At 39.6% G+C, this 12997-nt stretch overlaps 1 gene segment (V, D, J or C); it reads left to right on the top strand.

Annotated features, from left to right (window-relative positions):
* Window positions 1-716: 716 nt before the first annotated feature.
* Window positions 717-1297, top strand: LOC103733810. The segment is given in 2 exon segments: window positions 717-771; window positions 894-1297. Coding segments are annotated over 2 exon segments (459 nt in total).
* Window positions 1298-12997: the final 11700 nt, after the last annotated feature.

Raw genomic sequence — 12997 nt, 5'->3', positions numbered from 1 at the left:
TTATGTTAAGTTGGGATAGAGTTCAGGAACACTAATCTGAGACTTCTAAAGGATACCAGGAATGGACTTGTACAATTGCATGCAGAGCTAGGATGGAACTTCATACTCTTCTGATGAGAAAAGAGAAAATGCCTGATTTGGGTGGGTTTTGTTGAGCTTATTGGAAAAAGCACTGATATGTGCAGGAACGAGTCTGATTTAGCCTGAGTAAACAAGCCTGCCCTTTACACATAAATCATAATAGTTCATGCTTTGTTTGCTATATTTAAGTTCACTCCAAAATTAGAATGGAACTAGATAAAACAGGAATTATTTTGTGCTTAAAAATATCCACATTTTTCCACAGAAAGTAGTGAATAATATTTCTTCAGATTTATTATGAATGTTTCAGAGAAAATTCCACTGTCCTTGATGAAAATGTGGCAGAAAATCAGGTACAGAATTAGGAAATACTAAAAATACATGATTACTCCATAGGATCAGATGTTAGAGCTGTACTTTGTCCCATGGAGAGGAACATGCTCTCTGCAGACAAATCTGTGCTGCTCTTGTCTGTCTTGGACACCTGGGGAACAATGAGATCAACCAAATTCTACAGCTGTGTCAAACCCTGCCAATTCCTGCTGATTTGCATGTGATCTGGACACACCCCACTTCCCTGAGGACTTATAATAATCTGTTTACAGGCTAAGAGTTAGTTCCAATCAGCATACAGCATGGACATGAGGGACAACTCTCAGCTCCTGGGGCTTCTGCTGCTCTGGTTTTCAGGTAAGGAAGGGAAATGCACAGGACTTTGTTTTTGTCCAGCATGGCTAGCTCTTTTTGGCTTCCTAAGAGAATCAGCTTGCAACAATATTACACATTTCATTTTTTTATGTTTCTTATCTCAGGTGTGAGATGTGACATCCTAATGACTCAGTCTCCATCCTTACTGTCTGCATCTCTGGGAGACAGAATCACCATCAATTGCAAGGCCAGTGAGCATATTAATAATTACTTAGGTTGGTATCAGCAGAAACCAGGGGAAGCTCCTAAACTCCTGATCTATGGTGCATCCAATCTGCAAACTGGGATCCCATCAAGGTTCAGTGGCAGTGGATCTGGTACAGATTTCACTCTCACCATCAGCATGCTGGAGCCTGAAGACATGGGTATTTACTACTGTCAACAGTATTATAGTAACCCTCCCACAGTGATTCAAGTCATAACAAAAACCTCCCCAGGAAGCAGAAGTGCAAGGCTGTGCTGCCCAGCTGCTCCAGCTGGTGTATACAGCTGTACCTTTTCCAGGTGAAGCCAGTTTTGGAAATTTTCTGGGAGGTTTTGAAGAAAATGTTCAGGCAGGCTGCTGTGCATCCCAATCTCTTTCCTCCTTTTCAGCCACAGAAGCACAGACATGTAAATTCCTCTCATATTGGCATATGAGACACCTAGTTTTATATAGTTGGTTCTAATATCCCCATTCAACAAAATAGGAGTCCATGTAATCATTAGTTTGGATTGTTTTAAATGTCTTAATGCAACTATTTGTACTCTCAAGTAGTGTCATTAAATGTGCTGTTAGATAAATTGACACTACAAATTATGGCTCTTTCGAGTTCCCATAGAGTACATCTTATTTCACTTATTTTAGTCTGCCTTACCCAGTAATCATCAGAAATATTTGGAAACTCTAGCGTTTTTTTCCCTGATGCACTCAGATGCTTTACTGTTTGACCTTGTGATTTTGTACCTTCACCTCTCTCTAAATATCTGACTTCTAAATCTCATGTAAGGTCCCTTATTATGTACATCTATAGAAAATCAACACAGAGAGGTTCTGATTGATATTTGTGCAGCTATATATTTTAAAAAGGATCTGGCATTCTAAGTGTTGTAAAGCTCTCTTTTATATGATGCTCCCTACTGCTCATTTCCAGAGTTCTATGTGTCATTTTTGTCTGAATGATCAGGCCCCATCCTTAACCAAGGAACCATTGGCAACTGATTACTGCAGGGTAAAGCAGAGTTGATCTTTGAGGGAATGACTTTCGATAGTTTGACTCAAGGGAATTAGCGTGCACTAAGGGATGTCTGAGTACAAATGCTTGACTCAATAGGCTTTGATATATATATGACAGAATGCATGAAACCTTTGGGGGGGTCTATGAGTTTTATGAATGGTAGAGACTGTCTAAATATGGGTTTTTTAATATGAAATGTACAAATGTTCAATTGGGAAAAACCTACAAGATATAGGTGTAGGAAAGGACTTTCTAAACCGGACACCAATAGCCCAGGAAACAAGGGCAAGAATTAACATGTGGGACCTCATCAAACTAAAAAGCTTCTGTACATCAAAGGAGACAACCAAGGAAACAAACAGAAAACCCACAGAATGGGAGAAAATCTTCACCAGCGACACATCTGATAGAGGTTTAATTACCAGAATATATAACGAACTAAAAAAACAGAGAACCAAGACAAGAAGCAACCCAATTGAAAGATGGGCTAAGGAGCTGAACAGAAAGTTTTCAAAAGAAGAAGTAAAGATGGCTATGAAACATCTCAAAAGATGTTCATCACTAATAATCAGAGAAATGCAAATTAAAACCATTTTAAGATTTCACCTTACCCCAGTCAGACTGGCTAAGATCAAGAAAACAAATGATACCAAATGTTGGAGAGGATGTGGGGAAAGGGGAACACTCATCCACGTCTGGTGGGGCTGCAAACTCGTTCAGCCCCTATGGAAAGCAGTGTGGAGAACTCTTAAAAAACTACAAATGAACCTACCATTTGACCCAATTATACCACTCCTTGGCATATACCCAAAGAACTCGTCTTATTGCAGAGACACTTATACATCCATGTTTGTTGCTGCTCTTTTCACAATAGCTAAGAGATGGAAGCAACCTAGGTGTCCCTCAATTGATGAGTGGATAATGAAAATGTGGTTCATATATACGATGGAGTTTTACTCAGCAGTAAAGAAAGATGAAATCATGAAATTTGCAGGTAAATGGATGGAACTAGAAACTGTTATACTAAGTGAGTTAACACAATCTCAGAAAAAAAATCAACATATGTTCTCCCTCATATGTGGATCCTAGGATCAGACTTTGATAAATAAGTATGCAAACAGACATAACTGCAGGAACCAGGACAAGGGTAAGGAAACAGTGAGGTAAAGGAAAAGAAATAACCTGAAGGAGAAGAATAGTAGGTAACAGGCCTTAATAAGGGAGATATGGATAAAAATTGGGTTACTCTAAGGGAGGGGGGAGGGAAGGGTATATGAGGAACCTAGGGGATAAGGAGAAAGAAGAAACTCAACAGAGGTAGGATCATAGGAGCAAGGGTATTAGTAAGGAAGAAAGGGGGGGAAGTGGGGGCACCTTAAGTGGGAAAATCATGATAGAGGGGTGAGATGATACAAGAGAGAAACAATGCCTGGCTAGTCACGAAAACCAGAGGGAACCATATTATTCCTACAATCTACTGACAAATTATACATAACAGATCAAGAAATATATCTCTAGATAAGGTTTATTTGAGACCAACAGATCATTACCCAAGATTTATCTGCATGACACACAGGAATTAAAAATGCCAGAATGGTGGAACTAACCTTCTTGGATGTTTAACAGACATACCTTGAGATCTATACTAATTGGGTCAGAGGGACACAAAAAAAAAAGAAAAAAAGAAATGTACAAATGTTCAATAAAAGCATACGTAAAAACAAACAAATGTAATATAATGCTACCTTTTACTAAAATGACTACAGTCTTCATAATTTAGAAATTCTCGCCTTCCCTTAAGCTATGATGTGCTCAGAAAACTGATTATTATACAAATATATTTGAAACTATTTCTTGAACCTATGAAAGCTACAATAAAAATCAATGTAATTTGAACAATTTATTCAGGTCATTTATCCCTTACAAATTTTACTGCCCTAAGTGAGTAGAAAGGATTTTTATGTGAGGTAAATTTAGTTGTGTCTGAGCCGGGACCACCTGTGACCTACTTGAAGGTTGAGAGACACAGCAGCAAGAGAGTGTCCAGAAAGAGAGCATGGCTGTTTTCTGCAGAAGGGGTTTCAACACAGGTGGTTTTCCGTCATCTTTAGCCATGTTCTTCCACCTGCAAGACGATGGTGACAGAAGCATCCTGAAAGAAAACCCCTATCAGAGTGATCTTAGGTGACACACTCAAAAGCATTACAAAAATCACTTTTATAGTGATTTGTTTACAGTATTGGTGTCATACAATTCTCATCAAAGAAGCCTCTTTTTGCAACAAATGGAGGCTATTACAGAATTCCACAAAGAATAGAATATATCTGAGAGATATATAGCACTAAGTGAGACATCAACAGTGTAACTGCTACACTGAAGTCTCATGAAACAAAGAGGAATAGGCATAGAGAGACTATTAATACATCCTTTAACTCTCCGCAGCAAGGCTTCCTCATACAGCAGAGTGTGATGCACACAGAATTCCACAACTGACTGCCTTTTAGAAAATAAGAGACTGAAGAGTCCATGTCCCTGGATAGGACTCTTATATGAAACCTCACCCACCTATGACTCAGGGACCATTTCTGAATAGGGTGTGGAATTCTCATAAGAGCCAGGGTTGGTTCATTAACATAAGGAAACAGAGACTTCCAGGCCACCGGGAACTTGCTAATATGAACTTGCAACAGTGGTGACAGCATGCACAAGAGCCATGCCAACTCTATCAGACAAAAACCCAACAAAGAACAAGGGAGCTTAACTTAGCTGAGAATTATGGGAAACTGATTATTGCTAGATGTGAGTAGATTTTCTTTAAGGGAGTGAATCTAGATAGACTGACTAGACACCAGTGAATGGACTTACACCGAGGGATATTTGCATATAAATACTTCACCACAGAGGAGTTGACATATAAAACAGATTGCATGAAATTAGGTGAGAGGGTTAAGGGGGTTACATGTGGGTGAGGGGGTCTAAATTTGATTAAAATCTATTTTATGTAACACACGAGCTCAATAAAAATATTTTTAAAAATGAAAATAAATAACCTAGATAAAAATGAGCTATGGATCTGAACAGAGATCATAGTAAGTAAGGAAATATAAATCAAAGCTTCTTAAGATTTCATTTTACCCCAGTCAAAATGGCTAAGATCAAATGAACAAATGACAACAACTCTTTGCAAGGATGTGGAAGCAGGAGCTCTTATTTTTTCTTCTCTAAATGAATACAGATTCTCAAATTTATTAATTTTTTTTGTAAAGAAGTAATTCTAATCTCTGTCAAGAGGCAGGTGAATAAATGCCCTCTCTTGTAAACACTGAAATACAGCACTGGGAAACCAGGACACACACAGAAAGTGTATTTTATAAATTATAAAATAAATACATTTTACATGGATTATGCTTCCATTGAAATTATACCAGCTGAATTTTCATGTTTGAAAATATATTTCCACATCCAAGAGATTTCAAAGCATTTAAGATGCGGGCAGAGTCCCTGCTTCCTGGGAGGAGGGCCTTATCTCTTCTTCTGCAAGTGAGTATGGGCTCCTTGGCACCAACTTACAAGGAACAGGCTCCAAAGGGGGCCAGTGCCACTCCACCAACCTCTCACTACCTCAGCCTCCCAGACTAATGCCATTTTCCAAAGACCTTATTCAATTCAAGAAGATCCAAGTCTCTTAAGGTTTGGGACCTGGCTTCCAAAACACAAATCATCTTTGAGGCCTCCAGTCCTGACCAATCAGAAGGAATCTGTCTTCTAAGAATGAAGACCCAGACATGGTTCAGTCCAAGCAAGGAGAACTGGGTGCTGAGCTTTCTGATCAATCTATTCTTGCTGGGAGCATGAGGTGAGAACAGTCTCTGGGCAACAGGAACAAACTGAAAATGCAGGTCCTTAGCTCCTAGAGTGAGTGGCTGCAGCTCAGCAGGTCAGTGGACTGACAGTCTTGATTTTCGATGGGGTGGAAATAAGTGCAGTCTACAAAAGGCTAGGGTTAGGGCTGGCAGTGCAGGGGGAGCCACAGCATTCTTTTGGTTTGTTTTCAGCTGTGTGTGGCTTGAAAAGTCATGTGTGAAGTTCTGCAAGAGGTTTCCCAGAACTTCCAAGTATAAGGCAAGAGGAAAATCTCCAACAAATGAAGTAGCAGTTTTCCTTGGCCCTCTGTCCCCCACCCGCTCCCTGGACTCATCTGCTCCCCCATACATGACAAACCGCATATTGACCAGTATTCTAGGAGTCCAGACCTGCTGGGTGGCTTTCAAGGGAAGCTGACAGGAGGCTGACTCCCACAAGTGGGCCACAACTCTGACTGTGAGGGCCAGGTCAACTTGTGCCAGCACCAGTGGCTACTGCAGAGGTAAAGGAGGAAAGCCAGGGGAAAGTCTTGGGTCCAGGAAGTCAATGCTCTGGAAGCTAGAGTTGGGCTCTCTTGCCTCACTGGAACACACAAGAGCTGTGCTAGAATCCAGAGAGCCTGGTCCCAGGCTGATAGGGAAGCAGCAGGTCACAGGGGGTGAGGTAAAGCTGGCTCCTGCTCCCCTTGGAAGGCCTCGGGGAGGCTAGAAAAGGGCCCCATGGGCCAGTTCTGGAAGGACATTGCTCCTCCACTTTCCCCCTGTCCGTTCTCCACTCCCCGCCCCACCAAGAATAAGTCTTCCCAGAAGTTGGGCTGAGTCTGAGGGACATGGGCCAAGGAACTCTTACTCAAGGTTGGTGGGATATCAAACTCATGAATCCAGTTTGAAACTAAATTTATTTTTTAAAGGTATCAGTTGTCACTGTAAATAATATGAGGTGAAAGAAACAGGATTTCAGGACATGTGTAGCCAAATGACAATATAAAATGTCACAGTTTCTGCCTCATTGCTCTTCCATTTTGTCTACTTGCTAATCTTCAAGCTCACAATTGGAGATATTTGTTCTGATTTTAGTTATGGACAGCATGCATTGCCAATTCTCTTGGGGTTTCAGGATATTTAACTTACTCTGCTTCAAGTCTTAAATCTACCAAATAGCTTTTCAACGTTAGTTTATAGTTGACTTTCTGGGATCTGCAGACAAAGTATGATTCATCCAGTCTATCCTAATTTCTGATGATGTTTGTGATCTGTTTATCCTTACATTTATTATATGCTAACTTAATATATGCAATCATTTGCTTTTTTTATCTGTCAGTGGCCTAAGGTGAAATGGAAGAGCTAAAATTCTATGAAAAAATATCCTTTGTTTAATCAAAAGAGATTTTGTTTAAAATATGCTTAATGATCGAAGAGAACCATCATTTACTTGTCAGTTACCTTTTCAGTGGCTTCTCTTAGTGTTATTGGTGTGATTTCTTTTCCAAGTCTTCCTTATGCTCTCAGGTTTAAACACAACTGAATGCTCTACTCACTCTGTGGACATAAGCTGCCAAGGAACTGGATAATCTGAGTGCTGTGTCTCCATCAGGTGCCAAGGGAAAGGGACGCCTTCCTGACATCTCATCCTCCAGACCCTGGAAAGTTGTTTATTGAGTCCACAACCCTGAGTTACTTTTGTCTGTCACTAATAAAGACAGTGCATTTTCAGGACCATCAGCTGACCATGACAGCAATATGTGGCCATACCACTCTCCAGAGGTGATCAGAGACGCCATATGCACTCTTGGATGGCAAACATAAACAACTTCGACCAGAAACAAGTAATGCAGGAGGGAAACTATAAAAAAATTGTGTGGACAAAAAAGATATTTGTATTAAAAATATGAGTGCAAAACTATGAGAAAGTGATAATATCAGATAAAAGAAATAACTATGAGAAGAGAAAAAGGCAAAATAAACATGAAAGTGAAAGAAATATAAGAATGAAAACCTGTGGCCACAGATTAAATAAGAAAATAAAAGAACAAAATGGACAAAAGATAATGGCAATAATGAAATGTTTTAAATTAGAGATAGATAATAGAGGATAGAGAACAGGAAAAGAGAAAGCTGAACCAAATTAAGAAAGCAGTAGAATTATAAGATATGGGAAAGGAAATATTAGACAGATAAAAAAATAGGTGATTAAAAATTATATATTAGACCCTCCAAACCTCTGGCTACTGACCCACCCAACGATACTGCCAGTCATTTGGGTTCCCAACCCCATCATTCCCTTTCTGCCATCTCAGGTCACAGGCCTGGCTAAGGTCACAAGTCCACATGCAGGGGCCAGATCTATGAGTACTCCAAGTCTTATGAGTTCCCAACCCCATCATTCCCTGGGTACTCTCTCTACTCCCAGGCAGAGCTTTGTCAGTGAATCCCTGTGAGCTGCCAGAACTGTGAGTTTTCTGTTCCAAGTGTTAAATATCCCAGTTCTTTTTCACCTTGGCTTTGGGATTGAATCTTCATCCCACTGACCCACCAAATCAATTGTACAGACCCTTTCTGTTTTTGATGCCATCCTAATCTTCGAAGGCATAGCTGGTGTTGTGCATCATGTTCATTAACCACAGCCAGACCTAGTCAAAGATTACATTTGTTCATTTTCTGGTTACCAATGAATTAGAATCACCCCTGTCCCTCCAACAGGAAAATCAAGATATAACTATCCACCTGATCATGGACTTAACGATAAATCTGCTCACTTTGACACACCAGGATCATGTACAGTCTGTCCTTGAACCACAGAATCTTATATGAACCTATCTTTAGCTGAATTGAGAATACTTCTTACACCAAATTTTCACTTCAACACACAGTGGTTCCAGGAATGAACATTCAGCACCACATAGCTGATCAGAACATGCCAAGTTGGAGTAAGAGAAAGCAAAGATAAAACCACCCAATAAACAAAGGCAAGACTTATATCCACACAAAAAAAGAACATTAAGGAGATAATTTCAGATGCCTAGGTCACATCACAAAACCACAAACATGAATAACCAGGACATTATGTCTACTCCAGAAATAAGCACCCCATCTCAGTGATTCTTGAGAAAAGCAACTGACTAATACTCAGGATAAATATTTGAACATAGTAATTATAAGTAAGTTCAAAGAACTCAAAAAGATGTGACTGAAAGACTGAGTGAAGATAGCAAAACCAAAAATAAAGAGTTGAATGAAATAAACAATTCAAAATTTGAAATTGGAATGCAATGAAGAGAGATTCTTTGAAAAAAGGCAAGCTGAAATAAAAAACGAAATGAAAACGTCATGGTGTTTGACAAAAAATTTAGAGGAAAGTCTGACCAGTAGATTGGATCCAGTGGAAGAGTGAATATCAGATCACAAAGACAATGTAGATGAAACAGACACTCAACATATTAAATCTAAAATGCCCAGGTATGAAACATGCAGGGTCCCTGGGACAGCATGCTGTCTACTCAGTCCAGCCATGAGAAAACACCATAGTAGTCAATATTAAAAGTATCCATCATAAATTGCTTTTATTTCTCATTAAATGAACACAGAGTCATTAGCATATTAATAACATATATGTTTATTTTTACATATTCATCAATGGTGCTTTCAATACCACTTGAAACATGCATATCACCCTTGAGACGATTAGTTTTCCAGTGCTTATTTCATATACATTACTACAGAGCCACTATAAATTACTGAGGAGGCATTTGGTTAAAAAATAAACAACAAATCATACTGCCCATAAAAATCAACTCTTGTTACTGGACAAGAGTTTTAACAGTGTTTATCTGGTAATCCCATGTTAACTGGAAAACATCATGGATATATTGCCATAATCTTTTTATACTGGTTCAACTTTGTTTTTTTTTTTTGCAGATAGTTTATTATAGTCATTCATTATTGTAGGAGGTAGTCTGATGCAATGATTGTACTCAATTTATGAAAGCCCAACAAACCTCTAAATAGTTTATATTAAACCAGTTACCAATGAAAACACCCACTTACACACATAATTTTATTTTTGTAAAATGTGTTTTCTGAAAAACCTGTACTTCTGGCAGTAAAATAATTTTCTCAAATTAAGGCACTAAAAGGGCAATGAAACTCCCACTGAAAGGGATGTACTAATAATATACATTTTAAACAGTGCATACATTTCTTATATGTTTGTTAACTTAGTCTTTTTCACTTAAAACAAGGAAATACATTATACAATTACAGAAATGATGTACCCCACAAAATGCTTTTAAACTTGGTTCTTTTGTACAGTTAGTTCCTAATGTCTCTAATAGTAAAATAACTCAATATGACTTGGCAAAAAATGTATAGATTAAATGTAATTCTTCTGTTTTCTCCCATTCCCCATGCTACAAACTTTATGAAATATATACAGTATTTCATACAGCATAATGAAAGGTATTTAATTTCTCCATCAAGTTGACTATGGGCGATTGACAGAAGGCTTCTTAACTCCACAATGAGGGCACTGAGGTTCATGTAATTCCACTTCATTCTTACAAAATAATTTTGTGTAGCCTAGCAAGAGCACAGAAACTTGAGTCATTAAAAAAATACTTTTCTCACTTTGAGATTATTTTCTCTACTTCTTCCATGAGCTGAACTTCATAGTGTTGGTCATTCCACTTGAAAGTGAAAGTTTCTTCATCTCACTCATGAGGAAAACTGTTCTATCATGACTGACAGGAATTTTCTTATCAATTCAAAAAGGCAGCACCTTAAAAAATATGTCTAGCTAAGCTTTCCCCCCACTGTACTTGCATTACACAGTTATAATTAATCTAATCTACCCATAGACGAACCCACAATAATAAAAACAAAAACAAAACAATGCACAGTGTGCTTTTTTGTGCCAAAGCAAGGGCAGAGTAACAGTAAACACTTCGGTTTTCTGAGGAAGAACTGTATAAATATCAGGACATAGTCAAGGCAGTGCTTTCTCATAAAAGTATGTGGTTCTTTTAATTCTTTGCATCATTAAGTTGTTAAGGAATTGGATGTCCATGTGAGTGTGTTTTGTTGTTGTTGTTGTTGTTTTTGTTGTTGTGTGATGAATCATTATGACCCAGAGCATTGCTCATGCAGTTTTGTTAAAATAGGCTTAACTAAACCTTCTTTGTATGGAAAGTTCTCTGAAGTGTGTGAGAAGCATTTCTTCCCTGACGTAGTGTTAACAACTCTTTATGTATCAATCTACAATTATAAGAATAACTACTCATGAGTCCAATTAATAGTATATCTATTTAGCCAAAAACTAGTATTAGGCTTTTATCCAGGTTTGTGAACTGTCTAGTCCCAAATTCTAAGGCCTAAAATCAATGTTCGATATGGAATCCACCCTAGGAAGAGGAAAGAAATTCAATTAAAAAGTTTTTGGTTACTCCCATAAAATGTATGCCAATATTGCAACAGTCAAATATATATTGTGTCCGGAGCTGCTAATCATTGAGCTGCAGCAGCCTCATTTACTGAGTTTGTGTCATTCAAACCAGTACTTCACCTGCCCATTCAGGAGGAAGAAGTTTTCTGGAGAGCCTCACAATACCTGACCTTGAGGCATTAGTGGTAAACAAAAGGATCCAAGAAGCCTTTGATCTGACTGCTCCCTGACCCTCAGATACAGGTGGGGAAATACAGCAATTGTAATTAATTGAGTTCTTCTGTATAAAAAGACAGAAATGAAATAAACGGGGGCTGGCAGTATTTACTGTGAGCCCTCCCAAGAAGCATCTTTCCTGTCTTCTTTCTTTCTTTCAATCCTCACTCCCCCTTTCAGGTACTGTCCGATTTGGCCGGCTGGCACCGGCATAGTGGCACCTGGAAGAGGGACCTGAAAAGTAGGGGATAAAGTGAAGGACACCGCTGGAGAAGTTAAGTGAGTGCACTCGGTACAATTGGGGAGCGGTTTAGCAGTGAGTATTTATCTTGGGAGAAGATGGGGCAAGAAAACAGTCTCTCAGTTTTTGTAAGATATATACTTTGGGCCCTAGGAGCAGAGGCTGAGACTGAAGAGGAGAATCTGATAAGCTATGGCTGGGGTAAAAGTGAAACCAAACCTTCGGCTCCACCAGTCCACCTTCCACCCTATTATGAGGACCCCCGTCTGGGGCTAGAAAAGAGATCTCTTGACCCTGAAGATGAGTCTGCCCTAGGAGAGGAGGCAGTTGAGTACGATCAGGAAAAGTGTCCACCTCTAATTGCCTTGTCTGAGAAGTCTAACTATCACTGGGAAATTGAGCAATTAAGGGCAGAGTTAGAGGCTGTGAAGAAGGAAATGTTTAAGAACAAAGAGAAAAGAATTAGGACCACCCCAACACCCTCTATCATGGTAGGATTAGAGCCTCCTCCTCTGGGGCCACCGAAGGTTGTTGCACCTCCCATGATTGCCATGGTTCAGGAGCCTTCGGCAGGAATCTGGTACCCACTTAGAACCGTGCAGTCCTGCTACCACAGGCCATTGGGGCCGCAGCAGAGCGAGGAGAGTCAGTGCATGGATTTCAAGTCTTCCCAGTTTCAGAGCAAGTTGATCAGCAGGGCAACAGGGTGCAGTCTCATGCACCTGTGCCATTTAAGCAGCTTAAGGAGCTAAAAACTGCTTGTGCTCAGTATGGTCCCACTGCCCCTTTTACCCAGGCTTTGTTAGAATCCCTGTCCATGGACGCGCTTCCCCCTGGCGATTGGAAGCAGATGGCGTGTGCTTGCCTTTCAGGGGGAGATTATCTGTTGTGGAAATCTGAGTATGTGGAACAGTGCCAGGTGGCAGTGAATACCAATAGAGTGCAGAATATTCCTATAGATTTTGATATGTTAGCTGGTGAAGGACAATATAGGGATACTACTCAACAGTTGCAGTACGATGTTGCTCCCTATGTGCAGATCAATGCTGCAGCTTGAAGAACCTGGTATAAACTGCCGTCTAGTGGTAGGCAGACTGAGGATTTGTCTAAGATCAGGCAAGGTCCGGATGAGCCATATCAGGATTTCGTGGCTCAACTACTGCAAACTGCCGGTCGCTTGCTGGGGGATAGTGAAAATGCTAATGGAGCCTGTCAAGCTGCTATTAGGCCTTTT

The sequence above is a fragment of the Nannospalax galili genome, unplaced genomic scaffold, assembly GCF_000622305.1.
Source record: "Nannospalax galili isolate Female #2095 unplaced genomic scaffold, S.galili_v1.0 scaffold5176, whole genome shotgun sequence".
In the NCBI taxonomy this organism is placed as follows: Eukaryota; Metazoa; Chordata; class Mammalia; order Rodentia; family Spalacidae; genus Nannospalax; species Nannospalax galili.
The sequence above is the reverse complement of the archived record's forward strand: the minus strand, read 5'-3'. Positions and strand labels throughout refer to the sequence as shown.